Raw genomic sequence first — 13,442 nt, 5'->3', positions numbered from 1 at the left:
TAAACCACTCATCATCGGCAAGGGTGGTTGGACCAGCTGCCTCTGCCTTTTCCTGCACTGCCCCTCTGCAGCCCTAGTACCCTTTTGTGGGCCCTTAACTCTGCCTGCAGCCTGGGGCTTTGCTATGCTGGAGCTCCCCAGCTCCCTCTGCCCTTCCCCAGCTCCATCCTAGGTACCCTCCTCAGCTTCCCAGGCAGCCAGATCCTTCCCTCTCAAAAGGCGAGAGAGAAAATATGTTTCCAGCTTCTGGCCCACCACCCTCTTATAAGGGCCAGCCGGGCCCTGTTTAAGTTGACCACAGCTGTGGAAGCTTTCCCAATCAGCCCAGCTTTCTCCACTGCAGCCCTCTCCAAGGCTGCTTTATCCTCTTCGGGCAGGAGCGGGGTGACCACCCTGCTACAGGATATCTAGAATGTGTGAGGGAATGAAGCTAGGATCCAAATGTCAGAAAGAGCCATTGGAGGTGAATAGACTTATGGTAGGGGAAAGAAGAAAAAAGATGATACTTGAGGGATGAAAATCCATCCCAGAGGCTGAGACATCCCAGGGAGACGTTACGGAAGGTCCCCATACAGGGAAACATACTATGTAGGAATGGAGGGAAGGAATGGAGAGACACCACGACAAACGGAGTGTGAGAGGACAAATCACTAAAGATAAGGGGAGGAGGGTGAATCTCAGGTTAGGAGAAGGAAAGAGAAGAGGGAAATGTCCACAGAGATGCTCTGGGAAGAAGGTTGGGGATAATAAAATTTACCCCTTTATAAAGTGCTTTGAGATCTACTAATGAAAGAGAGAAAAAATGAGATGTACTGAGAAGACTAGATGATATAAACAGAAGAGTTCTTTTATTAAGTATCCAGATAGGTCATGTGTGCTCGTATGTGATGTTCTGGGAGTCCACACAGACCAGTAACGGTTCTGTCAGTGCCTGCCCTGTAACTTTGTGGCCTTTGTGCTTTCCAGTTATGGCTCAATTCCCTGACACCAGTAGCCTGCCCACAAGCATATGGTCTGACCCTGGCTCTCACCAGTCTACTTACTCCTCCTAGGGTGACACCAACAGTCTGTAGAAGAGAAGAGTGAGGGGGGATTTGATAGCAGCCTTCAACTACCCGAAGTGGGGTTCCAAAGAGGATGGAGTTCGGCTGTTCTCAGTGGTGGCAGATGACAGAACAAGAAGTAATGGTCTCAAGTTGCAGGGCAGAGGCAGGTCAAGGCTGGATACTACGAAAAACTTTTTCATTAGGATGGTGGTGAAGCACTGGAATTAGCCCTTCCAACCCCAGGTCTCCCCAAATCCACCCTGCACAAGTTCTTAATTATCAGACACTCTGACTGTTCCCCTCTGATTCATTAACCCAAAAGTCATGAAACAATCCCCGCAGTTACTACCTCGCTTTAGCATATGCACTCCATACAATTTGTACACTAGAGACCTATTTGGCATAAAAATAAACAAAAAGTTATTGAGTAGAAAAATCACATCTCTAAAGATAAAATAGTAGGGGGGAAGCAGACGTATACAAGCAACACAGAAAATAAACATAAAGACACAATCTCAGGCTTTTTACTTTCATATTAGATAAATCCTTTTTCTAATTAGCATTACCTATTGCCTTAAAACAGTTTCCCAGCATAGCCCCTAGCTATAGAAGGGATCCAGCATTCCCAGAAGGCTGGGCAGAGAGGGGGCAATACTATATAATAATGATTTAACTATGTTTGAACTTCTGATTGGCTACAATTCTGAATTAATCATTGAAGGTTGAAATTGTACTGTTATCTCTGATGAGGACTTATGGAACTGAAATGTAGGTAACATACAGTATTTGTTTTACTACTCTTGTTATGGTCCTGAACAAAACCTCTTATGATCAATGGGAAATTCCAGTAACTTCCTCTCAGGGCAAAAGTTTCTTCTCCACCAATTATCATCTCAAGAAATATGAAAGGAGTGGATTTTCGGATTCTACTATTTTAGCTTGTTTGATTATTTGCATACATATTCATTTAAAAATAAATAAAAGATGATTTCTTTTAAGCATATGTTAAAAAAAAAAATCCAATGGCAGAATATGGCAACCAGTTAACAGTGGCTGAAAGTTCAGCATAGCTTCCAAGGATATGTTGTCTAGTGCTTTATTCAGTGCAGTTTTAAAGTTCAGAAACAGTTTCTTTCCATTTAACTGAGAAAGATTTAGTTTAAAAACCATTTAGTTTAGAAAACAATTTCTATTCAAAGCTCTTATCTGAAGAAAGCTCAAATTGTTCCTCCTACCTCTTTTTTGTAAGCAGCTCCTTTTACCTTTCATCCTGCTCCAGAGACTGACTCTGGAGCCTTCTGATCAAATATCTTGATGACGAGACAGGAAAAAAAATAGGGGAAGTGTCTGGAGGATGATGGGTCTCGGCCTACCTGAAACTGAGAGTCACCTTGTTAACCTTGGCCTCCAGTGAGAGGGAATCTTTCTTGTGGTACATAGGTGTTAGCCAGTGGTAAGCTGCCAAAATATTAACAATCGGTTCCCTCCTCCACACCCCATGAGGGGGTTGTGCCCTCCCCGGAGGGTTGTGCCTCATCCAAACCCCCATGTTCCTTGACGCCACCCCAGGACCCCTGACCCATCCACCCCCCTTCCCTGTCCCCTGACTGCCCCCTGCCACCCCATCCAACCCCTCCTCTCATTCCTGATGCCCCCCCAGGACCCCTGCCCCATCCAACCACCCCTTCTCTCTGTCCCTGACTGCCCCCCACTGCCTCATCCAACCTCTGCTCCTTCCTGACTGCCGCCCTGGGACCCTTGCCCCCATTCAATCCCCCTGTTCCTTGCCCTCTGACCGCCCTGACCCCATCCACCCCCCCACAACCCACCGAACTTCCCTGCCCTCTTCCAACACCCACTCCCTGCTGCCTGCCCCCTTACCGCACTGCCTGGGGCTGGGTCCGGGTCCGTTCAGCCGGGACCAGGACTGGCACTGCGGGGCCCGACTCCCCAAGCTGGGCCGGAGCCGCTCGGCCAGGACTGGGACTGGTGCTGTGAGGTCCGACTCTCCGGGCTGGGCCGGAGCCACTCAGCCGGGACCAGCGCCATGGGGACAAGCCGGGCCGGAGCCACTGGGGTCAGAGCTGGGGGTGCTTGGCTGGGACCGGACTGGGACACAGGACCCAGCGGGAGCCGCTCAGCCAGAGCTGGACAGGGCCACGCCATGCCTCCCTGGAGCCCTCCTCATGCCCCCCAGCCCTAGCTTACCTGCCTGCTGCTTGTTTCAGGCTTCCCACAAACATCTGATTCGCGGGAAGCAGAGAGGGGGAAGAGAAGGACGGCGGCGCGTTCAGAGGAGGAGGGGGACGTGAGCTGGGGCCGGGGGGTGGGGTGGACAGCTGACTGAGCATTTGTTAAATTTAAACGCTTTTTTAGAACCGGTTGTCCTGGAACAACCGGTTCTAAAAGGTTTCTAAATTTAACAACCGGTTCCTGCGAACCGGATCCAGCTCACCACTGGTGTTAGCACTCCAATATTACCAGCCCTTCAGCCACTCAAGCTTCCTCCTCTGAGCTTATACCAGCCTTTTCTTCACCATGCAGGTTATCAATAGGTGCACCCTAAATCCCTTTGAATCATACTCCTGTGATATTCAGCCCCTGAGACTGACTACTCACAGAATTTCCAGTTCCTCTGCATCCAAAGGTGCAGTGTAACCCAATTTACCAGTTGTACCATAAACCACTGCTCCTGTAAGCCGCAAAGGACTTGTGAGCACTTTTATTAAAACAAAAATAGGTTTATTTAAGAAAGAATAGCAAAGAATTCTGTGGCACCTTATAGACTAACAGACGTTTTGGAGCATGAGCTTTCGTGGGTGAATACCCACTTCGTCAGATGCATGTAGTGGAAATTTTCAGGGGCAGGTATATATATATATATGTGCAGGCAAGCTAGAGATAATGAGGTTGGCTCAATCAGGGAGGACGAGGCCCTGTTCTAGCAGTTGAGGTGTGAAAACCAAGGGAGGAGAAACTGGTTTTGTAGTTGGCAAGCCATTCACAGTCTTTGTTTAATCCTGAGCTGATGGTGTCAAATTTGCAGATGAACTGAAGCTCAGCAGTTTCTCTTTGAAGTCTGGTCCTGAAGTTGTTGCTGCAGGATGGCCACCTTAAGGTCTGCTATAGTGTGGCCAGGGAGGTTGAAGTGTTCTCCTACAGGTTTTTGTATATTGCCATTCCTAATATCTGATTTGTGTCCGTTTATCCTTTTCCGTAGCGACTGTCCAGTTTGGCCGATGTACATAGCAGAGGGGCATTGTTGGCATATGATGGCATATATTATATTGGTGGACGTGCAGGTGAATGAACTGGTGATGGTATGGCTGATCTGGTTAGGTCCCGTGATGGTGTCGCTGGTGTAGATATGTGGGCAGAGTTGGCATTGAGGTTTGTTGCATGGATTGGTTCCTGAGCTAGAGTTACTATGGTGCGGTGTGCAGTTACTGGTGAGAATATGTTTCAGGTTGGCAGGTTGCCTGTTGGCGAGGACTGGCCTGCCACTCAAGGCCTATGAAAGTGTGGGATTGTTGTCCAGGATGGGTTGTAGATCCCTGATGATGCGTTGAAGGGGTTTTAGCTGGGGACTGTATGTGATGGCCAGTGGAGTCCTGTTGGTTTCTTTGGGTTTGTCTTGCAGTAGGAGGCTTCTGGGTACACGTCTGGCTCTGTTGATCTGTTTCCTTATTGCCTCATGCGGGTATTGGTGGAGATTTTGTAGGTGTTAGTCTCTGTCTGAGGGGTTAGAGCAGATGCAATTGTACCTCAGTGCTTGGCTGTAGACAATGGATCATATGATGTGCCCGGGATGGAAGCTGGAGGCATGAAGGTAGGCATAGCAGTCGGTAGGTTTTTGGTATAGGGTGGTGTTAATGTGACCATCACTTATTTGCACCATAGTGTCTAGGAAGTGGACCTCCCATGCAGATTGGTCCAGGCTGAGGTTGATGGTGGGGTGGAAGCTGTTGAAATCGTGGTGGAATTTTTCCAGAGTCTCCTTCCCATGGGTCCAGATGATGAAGATGTCATCAGTGTAGCATAGGTAGAGAAGGGGCGTGAGTGGACGAGAACCAAGGAAGCGTTGTTCCAGGTCAGCCATAAAAATGTTGGCATATTGTGGGGCCATGCGGGTGCCCATAGCGGTGCCACTGATCTGGAGATATATATTGTCATCAAATTTGAAATAGTTGTGTGTGAGGATAAAGGCACAGAGCTCAGCAGCCAGTTGTGCTGTGGCATCATCAGGGATACTTTTCCTGACAGCTTGTATTCCATCTGTGTGTGGGATGTTCGTGTAGAGAGCCTCTACGTCCATGGGAGGTCCGCTTCCTAGACACCATGGTGGACTTTGGGGTATGTCTACACTGGCAGAGTTACAGCGCCGGCAGTTATAGCACCACTCAGAGAGTGCTGAAGGGAAACAGCTGTTGTGTGTTCACACTGTCAGCTGCCTGCACAATAGCATGTTCACACTTGCAGCGGTATTCAGAGCGGTGCACTCTGGGCAGCTGTCCCACAGAGAATCTCTTCCTTTTCTGATGCTAAAAGTTGTGGGAAGGTGGAGGAGGTCACGGGGCATCCTGGGTCTGTCCCAACACCTCAAGATTCATTGCTTTGCATCCCAGCAATCCCAATGCTTCCGTCCACATCTTTCAACAGTTTGTGTATTGCGCACTCTGCATCTTCAGTCTGCAGGAATGGATTCCACACTGTTGACCAATATGCATCTCACTTTAACACGTCACGAGTGGTAGTGAAGTTATTCCTTAAACTATAAAGGCAAGAGGAGTCTGACATTGATCTCACCGCGTGTACTAGCTACAACACAAAATTACTTGTGGCATTCACGGAGGTGCTAACCACAGTGCAATGCCGCTTTTGGGCTCAGGAAACAAGCACTGAGTGGTGGGATCACATCGTCATGCATCTCTGGAATGATGAGCAGTGGCTGCAGAACTTTTGGATGAGGAAAGCCACATTCATGGGACCATGGGATGAGCTTGCCCCAGCCCAGCAGCACAAGGACATGAGAATGAGAGCTGCCTTGTCATTGGGGAAGCACGTGGCGATTGCACTGTGGAAGCTGGCTACTCCAGACTGCTGCCAATCAGTCACTAACCAGTTCAGAGTGAGAGAATCTACCATTGGACTTGTGTTGACGGAAATGTGCAGGGCCATTAATCGCATCCTGCTGTGAAAGACCGTGACTCTGGGCAACGTGCGTGACATTGTGGATGGCTTTGCACAAATGGGCTTCCCTAACTGTGGAGGGGCGATAGATGGCACGCACATTCCATTTCTGGCACCAGACCACCTAGCCAATGAGTACATTAAGAACATAAAAACATAAGAACAGCCATACCAGGTCAGACCAAAGGTCCATCTAGCCCAGTATCCTGTCTACTGACAGTGGCCATGCCAGGTGCCCCAGAGGGAGTGAACCTAACAGGCAATGATCAAGTGATCTCTCTCCTGCCATCCATCTACATCCTCTGACAAACAGAGGCTAGGGACACCATTCCTTACCCATCCTGGCTAATAGCCATTTATGGACTTAACCACCATGAATTTATCCAGTTCTCTTTTAAACGCTGTTATAGTCCTAGCCTTCACAACCTCCTCTGGTAAGGAGTTCCACAAGTTGACTGTGTGCTGTGTGAAGAAGAACTTCCTTTTATTTGTTTTAAACCTGCTGCCTATTAATTTCATTTGGTGACCCCTAGTTCTGATATTATGGGAATAATTAAATAACTTTTCCTTATCCACTTTCTCCACACCACTCATGATTTTATATACCTCTATCATATCCCCCCTTAGTCTCCTCTTTTCCAAGCTGAAGAGTCCTATCCTCTTTAATCTATCCTCATATGGGACCCTCTCCAAACCCCTAATCATTTTAGTTGCCCTTTTCTGAACCTTTTCTAGTGCCAGTATACCTTTTTTCAGGTGAGGAGACCACATCTGTACACAGTATTGGAAATGTGGGCAGGGCCGCCTCCAGGCCCCAGCGTGCCAAGCGCGTGCTTGGGGCAGCATGCCATGGGTGGCGCTCTGCCGGTTGCCAGGAGGGCGATAGGCGGCTCCAGTGGACCTCCCACAGGCGTGCCTGCGGAGGGTTCGCCGGTCCCATGGCTGCGGTGGAGCTTCCGCAGGCATGCCTGCGGGAGGTCCACCGCAGCCGCGGGACCAGCAGACCCGCTGCCGGGATGCCTGCAGGAAGTCCACCGCAGCCACGGGACCAGTGGACCCTCCACAGGGATGCCTGAGGGGAGGTCCACCGGAGCCGTGGGACCAGCAAGCGGCAAAGCGCCCCCCATGGCGTGCCCGCGTGCTTGGGGCAGCGAAATGGCTATAGTCAGCCCTGGATGTGGGCATACCCTGGATTTATACAAAGGCAATAGTATATTCTCAGTCTGATTCTCTATCCCCTTTTTAATGATTCCTAACATCCTGTTTGCTGTTTTGACCGCCTCTGCGCACTGCGTGGACATCTTCAGAGAACTATCCCCGATCACTCCAAGATCTCAGTCTGATTAGTTTTTAATTCCATGCTCTAATTTAAACAATTCTACAACAGAGAAATCGGGCTGCTCATGTAATACTGTGAAGAACAAACGGGGAAGCGGGGACGCTTGCTCTAAGCCCAGGGTTTGTGGATTGGCGAAGGAAGGAAACGAGGACTGGGATGACAGCTTTCTCTTTAAGAGGCTGGATTCCCTCTCTTTGACGTCAGGGTTTCTGCACCAAAGACTGGCGTCTGATAACCTGTTCGCTGGGTTAAAGAGGATCTGAGAGCAGCAAGCGAGCGAAATCCCCCTTTCAGCTGCAATCAGCCATCTGGTCCTCGAGTCGCTCCCATCCCCTTAATAGCAGTAGCAGCAGCAGCAGCATTCCTGGTCCCGGGGCGCTTCCTTGCAGCATCCTACCATGTCTGTGGCCGGGCTGAAGAAGCAGTTCCACAAAGCCACCCAGGTACAGGAGCGGGCTTGGAAGAGGTGGCATATCTTGTGTGTCCCCCCCGGGGCTCAGGCTGCCTGCGGCGCCCGCTCCCCCGGTGCGGGGAAGGAAGTTGGAGCAGAGGAGAGTGTGGGGGGAGGGAGGCAGGTTCGGGGCGGGGGGGGGGGCGGGCTCCTGCAGCCCCACATGGCTGGAGGTGGGGGACGCCAGAGGGACCCTGGAAGCTGGAGCTCTGGTGGGGAGCGCTGGGGGTGGGGGTGATGCGATGCTCGGAGGCAATCCCTGGAGGGTGCAGGTCTCCGGGGTGATCGGACCCAGTGATCATGGGGGCGGGGTGTCCTTCACTTGCTTTGCCACAGGAAAGTTGTGGGGCTGGTGCCGTTGCTCTGAAAGCGGACAGCTGCCAAGGGAAGGAGTCAGACCCCCCTGCACCCCCAGCTGATCTGCCGTAGCCAGTGCGCTGCGAGGAATTGGGGAGTACGGGTGCGTGTGCGGCTGCGGGAGCTGTGCGGTTGTTTCCCCCCCTCCTCCCCCGGGCCGGTGAATCTGGCGCTGCAGCAGGTACCGCATCGCCGGGGAAGGAGGAGGCGCGCGCACAGGGGTCGCTGGATCCCTCATTCCAGCCCCGCTTTGCAGCCGCAGCTGCATTATTTAGCAGATAGAGCCCAGGCTCCGATGGCAGCCGCCTCTGCTGCCGGGTCCTGGGCTGCAGGCTCCACTTTCTCGCTCCCGCCGCAGAGAGGCTTAGCAATTGAATTACTGTACTCCATGAGGACTCGCTCTGCCTCCCTTCTCCCCCAGGATGCTCTTTGGTGCATCTACCACAACTGCTCCCTGGGCTGCTTGGGGTATGATTTCATCGGTGAAAACTGCGCCTAGTTGTTGTGGCCGTCTGTGAGATTATGTAAAGTCCTCCTCCTCCTGTGACCTTGTACTAGGAGCACCCTCTGAAATCTCCATCATATGAGCAGTTGCACAGTGTTTCCAACTGCTATGGTTAGCTTTCTCTGTCTCTCCTCTTAACCCTCCCAAAGGATCATCTGTGTTGGTTTCACTTGTTCTTTAACTGCATAGCCCTACTCAGACCTCTGACAGATTTATCTACAGTTAAACTAATTTAAGGACACACTTGCTTGATCCTTGAATCCCAAAATAGACTTTACACTAATTTAAGAATTGATTTTGTTGGATTTCAGATGTTACATACACGCTGGTTTAGAATAGGGACCTCAGACACTATGCGTCTGACAGGCCTGGGTTTCATTTGGATTTCTTCTCATTGTTTTTGTAAATCAACAATAAACTGTAATATTCAGATTACAGCCAATATGTTGGCTGGTGATGTGGTGTATCGTAAGGAGAACCAGCTGTGTTACCCGCAAAAATCTAGGACACCCTGCCTATACCCTACCGAGAGCACAAGGCGTGACCGAATCAATTTAGGCACCCTCACACTTTCCCTTCCAAGGGCTCAGGATGTGAGGCACCTATTCTTACCCATGGGGCTCAGGAAGAAACCTAGGCAATTTAAATACCCGCCCTTCCCCTCTGGGCTCAGGGTTTTCCAGTCTGCGGAACATTTTCTCAGTGAAAGAGCCTTAAACAGCTGTGCTCTAAACAGCTATCTATTAGCAACACAAAATACATATACCAAGCAAATCTCTTATGATCACCACTCCCAATATACAGACAAATTTCACCTGATGGCCAGTCAGGATCCACTCATCAGGGGGTTCCTGGCGATGTCACGGTCATGCAGAGGGGTCAGCGTTCCAGTAGCTTGATGTTGAACTACAATCCAGAAATGGTTCCCAAAGGACATTGTTTTTCATTTACATAATATAGGTAAAACCAGCTACATCCTTCAAATTTACTAATCTATCACATTATCCCACACTCCTAAATAACAGAATTTTTAATCAATTACACACTGGCACCTACGTGTCCTCCTTCCTGCCCAAGTTTTTACATGTTATCTTTCATGCCTAAATTGTAACTTAGTTGTGACCCTCTCTGTTTATGCAGATGATCAGCATAAAAACACTCGTAAAATTTTATCATTAATTGCTTCTCTTTCTGTATCTGCCCCAATTTCCCAGCACCTGGGAGTCTCTACTTTACAACCTTCATGGTTATAACTCTCGTTAGGGACATTCCTGAGGTGGGATTGCTTTATCAGCAGCAAAACATTCCTTTTTTTCAATTTTAATGGTGAACTCCCTGAGTTTCACCCCTGGCTAGTTTAATATGGAGTTGGGGGATTGATCAAGTCGCAGGCCTACAGCTGCTGTAGGTGCTTTACGTTATTTTAGAGAGATCAGGATGGAAGTTTCACCAGACCCAAATTTATTTTTAAAAATAACTTAAAATAGTACTTAAAATGCAATCTGTGGTCATATTCTGATCTCATTTACACTGGTGGAAATTCAGTGTAGCTTCATCGAAGACATGAAGTTACTCTGCTTTTACATTGTTGTGACGGACATTAAAATTTGACTCTGTCTTCAATTCACCTATAAAATGGGTAAAAATATCAGATGTTACATAGTAATCCATATTGTGGAGTGTCTTCAGGGAACAGCATAAGGCCATTGTAAATAGTCTCCAAAAGTAGGTTTGCAAAATTCAGTATGGCATAACACCTTTTGGGAACCTGTGTCTTCTCCTTTTCTCATCTCTTCTAGGTTTCTAGGAAAAGTGTGCCTGCTTTTTTGATCTAATGCAACAATTCCTTAACTCCATCCAGTAGAGGACTCATCCAAATTCTGGTTTTAATTGTGATTTCCTCCAACCTGTAAATAAATAGAAGGCATATGATTACTAATATAATGGTGTATATTGGGGTTTATATCGACAGCTGTGCGTAGAGCAAAACATTGCATCTTGTCATTCATATCATACTGAGCTGCACCGTTTGTTAAATATCCTTCACATGAACCTGTCATGGTAATGACAGATACACAGCAGTTACAATTTAGTTCCTGGGGCAACCAACCTATTTCCTCCAATGCATATTAGAAGCCAAAAAATCAACATCACTGCAATGAAATCTAGTACTCAAAGTAAAAATTCCAGTGCAGTACTAGCCAAATCTAAGGAGAGGGTATGTTAAAGCCAACTCTGCAATGGCAAAATTTACTCAGGTTCCTCTTTATAGTACTAAAGAGAATCCTTTCATGAACAGTAGGAATAAATAAGAAGCATTTCTGGCTGGAGCATGCTACATGAGTGCACATATACTGTGCTATCCTTCAGATGACACTATATCACTGGTTCTGAGGATTCCTTTAAGCAGCAATACTGCCATTTATAAGTCGGAAGAGTTTGAACTAGCTGGAACCAAAATAGCAGTCTAATTCCAAATTTAGCAACCTGTCCAGAGACAACCTAGGGATTTTGGAGGCCAATCCTGATTTATACAATTAATTCATACTCATGCCATGAAATGCTGGCATGAGTGAAAATTACTAATGAGTAAGAGTCACAGAATTGGTCCCTTTATTTACTTGTTTTCACCCTGGCTGCTGATTGAGAAATCAAGGGCCCATCCCTGCCAACCTTACTCACATGAGAGGTCCCATTCATTAGGGTTTTCAGGATATGGGCCTGTATTGCAGTATGAATGAAGCCTATCAACTAAGAACAAACACCTTTGTTTTCACAATTTGTAGGGAATTTACCTGGCAGGTATTACTTTCTATGATAGCTTAATGGCAGATTCTTCATCACTGGTCATTTGTAAATCAAGACTGACTGTTTTTCTAAAAGATTTGCTCTAGTTCAAACTGGAATTATTCTGGGGAATTTTTATAGCTTTTGTTATACAAGAGCTCAGACTAAACTATCACAATGGTCCCTTCTGGCCTTGGACTCTGAATACCAGCTCACAAGTGACCTGTTTTGTCACAGTGTAGTCCTAAACCATACAGGGAATGTTTTAAAACTTTGGAACTTTTGTTTTTGCTGTGTCCTCACATATTCTGTTTTTATACCTGTACTTTCCACTTTTTCACTTTTTTTTTCTTGAAGTTTGTTTTCTCTTGAAAACACAGGATTAGTTTCTAAATGTGTCAGGATATTGCGTGGACCAAATAGCTAAAATCTATGAAATAAAATTAGGTCCTATTGTGGGAAGTAGTATAGAATACATACAGGTATATAAATGTTATATCCTCCACCACAGCAAATATGCAAATTTTGCTTGAGAAATGAAATGTTTGAGATATTTACCAGCAAGATTACATTTCATTTGTTAAGAGATCCCAAATTCTTGAAAACCTTTTTGTATACCATTAAGTTGTAAAGCAATTTTCTAGGCTGACTGTGTCCTTCAGTCCAGAGAAACATTCTACAGCATTTAATTTTTTTTATACACGTCGACCTCTGAAGCTATTATACTTGTTCATAACATTATTCCCCTTTGTGTGTGTGTATGTTGCTCTCAAACACACACATACACAATTCCTGATTATAAGCACACTAATATTTCCTTATTACAAAATATAAAGCTTTCTGGCACTACTAAAAATCATGTTAACTTCATTTTCTTCCATACAAAGGAATTTAGTGTACCAATCATAATTTCAAAATCACATGAATTAAATTTCTATGTTTATCCAATTTCAACATTTTAGAATGAAAAACAAAAAAAGTCTACAGAGTTTTACACACTGTGTATAAGGTATTTATTGGAGTAAATTCCCTATATATTGAAGCCCTTGCATCAAGAGCAGCAATAGTTGGTCAATGAAAAGTGGAGACAAATTTAGCACTTGCTAGCAAGGAGCAGTGCAATTTTTTTCCATTCTGTGGAACAGTTTCTTTTCTAGCAACAGTTTTACTGCAGTGTAACTCTGTAGACTTCAGAAGAATTACTCAAGATTTACACCTGTATAAATGAGGGTCTTCTTTCGTATGGCTTGCATAGGTAGCAATGGTTACAAATGTATATCTAGATTTGCTATCCAGCACATTGCTACCACAGTGAACTGGTGAATGTCCTTCAGACCTTTGGCAAAAGAGCGAAGGGGACACTCAGATATGATGTGCTCCATCATTTGTGCCTAGTGACCACAGTCGCATACAGGTGTTTGCCCTTTTTTTCCATTTAAAGAGGGTTGGTACACATCTCCCATGAGATGTCCTGATGCGATGCAACCTGCATCAGTCTTTCTGACATAAATCAAAACCTGGTGGTTGCAAGACGACAACCTTCACGTGGCACTCCTGTTAAATGTTGGTGTTTTTCGTGCTTTGTGCAAATTCACTAACATTCCAATGTTGTCAACTGGCCACTGAATGTCGCATTCCCGACCTTCCAGTGAAAGTAGCAATGATATAAATGAGGGTGAGTCAGGCCGCCTGAGTGAGTTTAATACAGAATTACAAAATATGGAGGCTGCACAGTATGGAATTCATTAGTATTGTGACCACACAGCA

General features: G+C 46.7%; 1 protein-coding gene across 1 annotated transcript in view; it reads left to right on the top strand.

The window, feature by feature from the left end:
- The first annotated feature begins 7,765 nt into the window (after positions 1-7,765).
- SH3GL2 (SH3 domain containing GRB2 like 2, endophilin A1) overlaps positions 7,766-13,442 on the top strand; it is a 143,789-nt gene continuing 138,112 nt past the window's right edge. The window contains exon 1 of the mRNA XM_050945447.1: positions 7,766-8,018. Within this exon, the coding sequence (XP_050801404.1) occupies positions 7,974-8,018 (45 nt within the window). The 5' untranslated portion in view covers positions 7,766-7,973. The remainder of the gene's footprint in view (positions 8,019-13,442) is intronic.

The sequence above is a fragment of the Gopherus flavomarginatus genome, chromosome 3 (assembly GCF_025201925.1).
Source record: "Gopherus flavomarginatus isolate rGopFla2 chromosome 3, rGopFla2.mat.asm, whole genome shotgun sequence".
Classification (NCBI taxonomy): Eukaryota; Metazoa; Chordata; order Testudines; family Testudinidae; genus Gopherus; species Gopherus flavomarginatus.
This window is presented reverse-complemented; position numbering and strand designations above follow the sequence as displayed.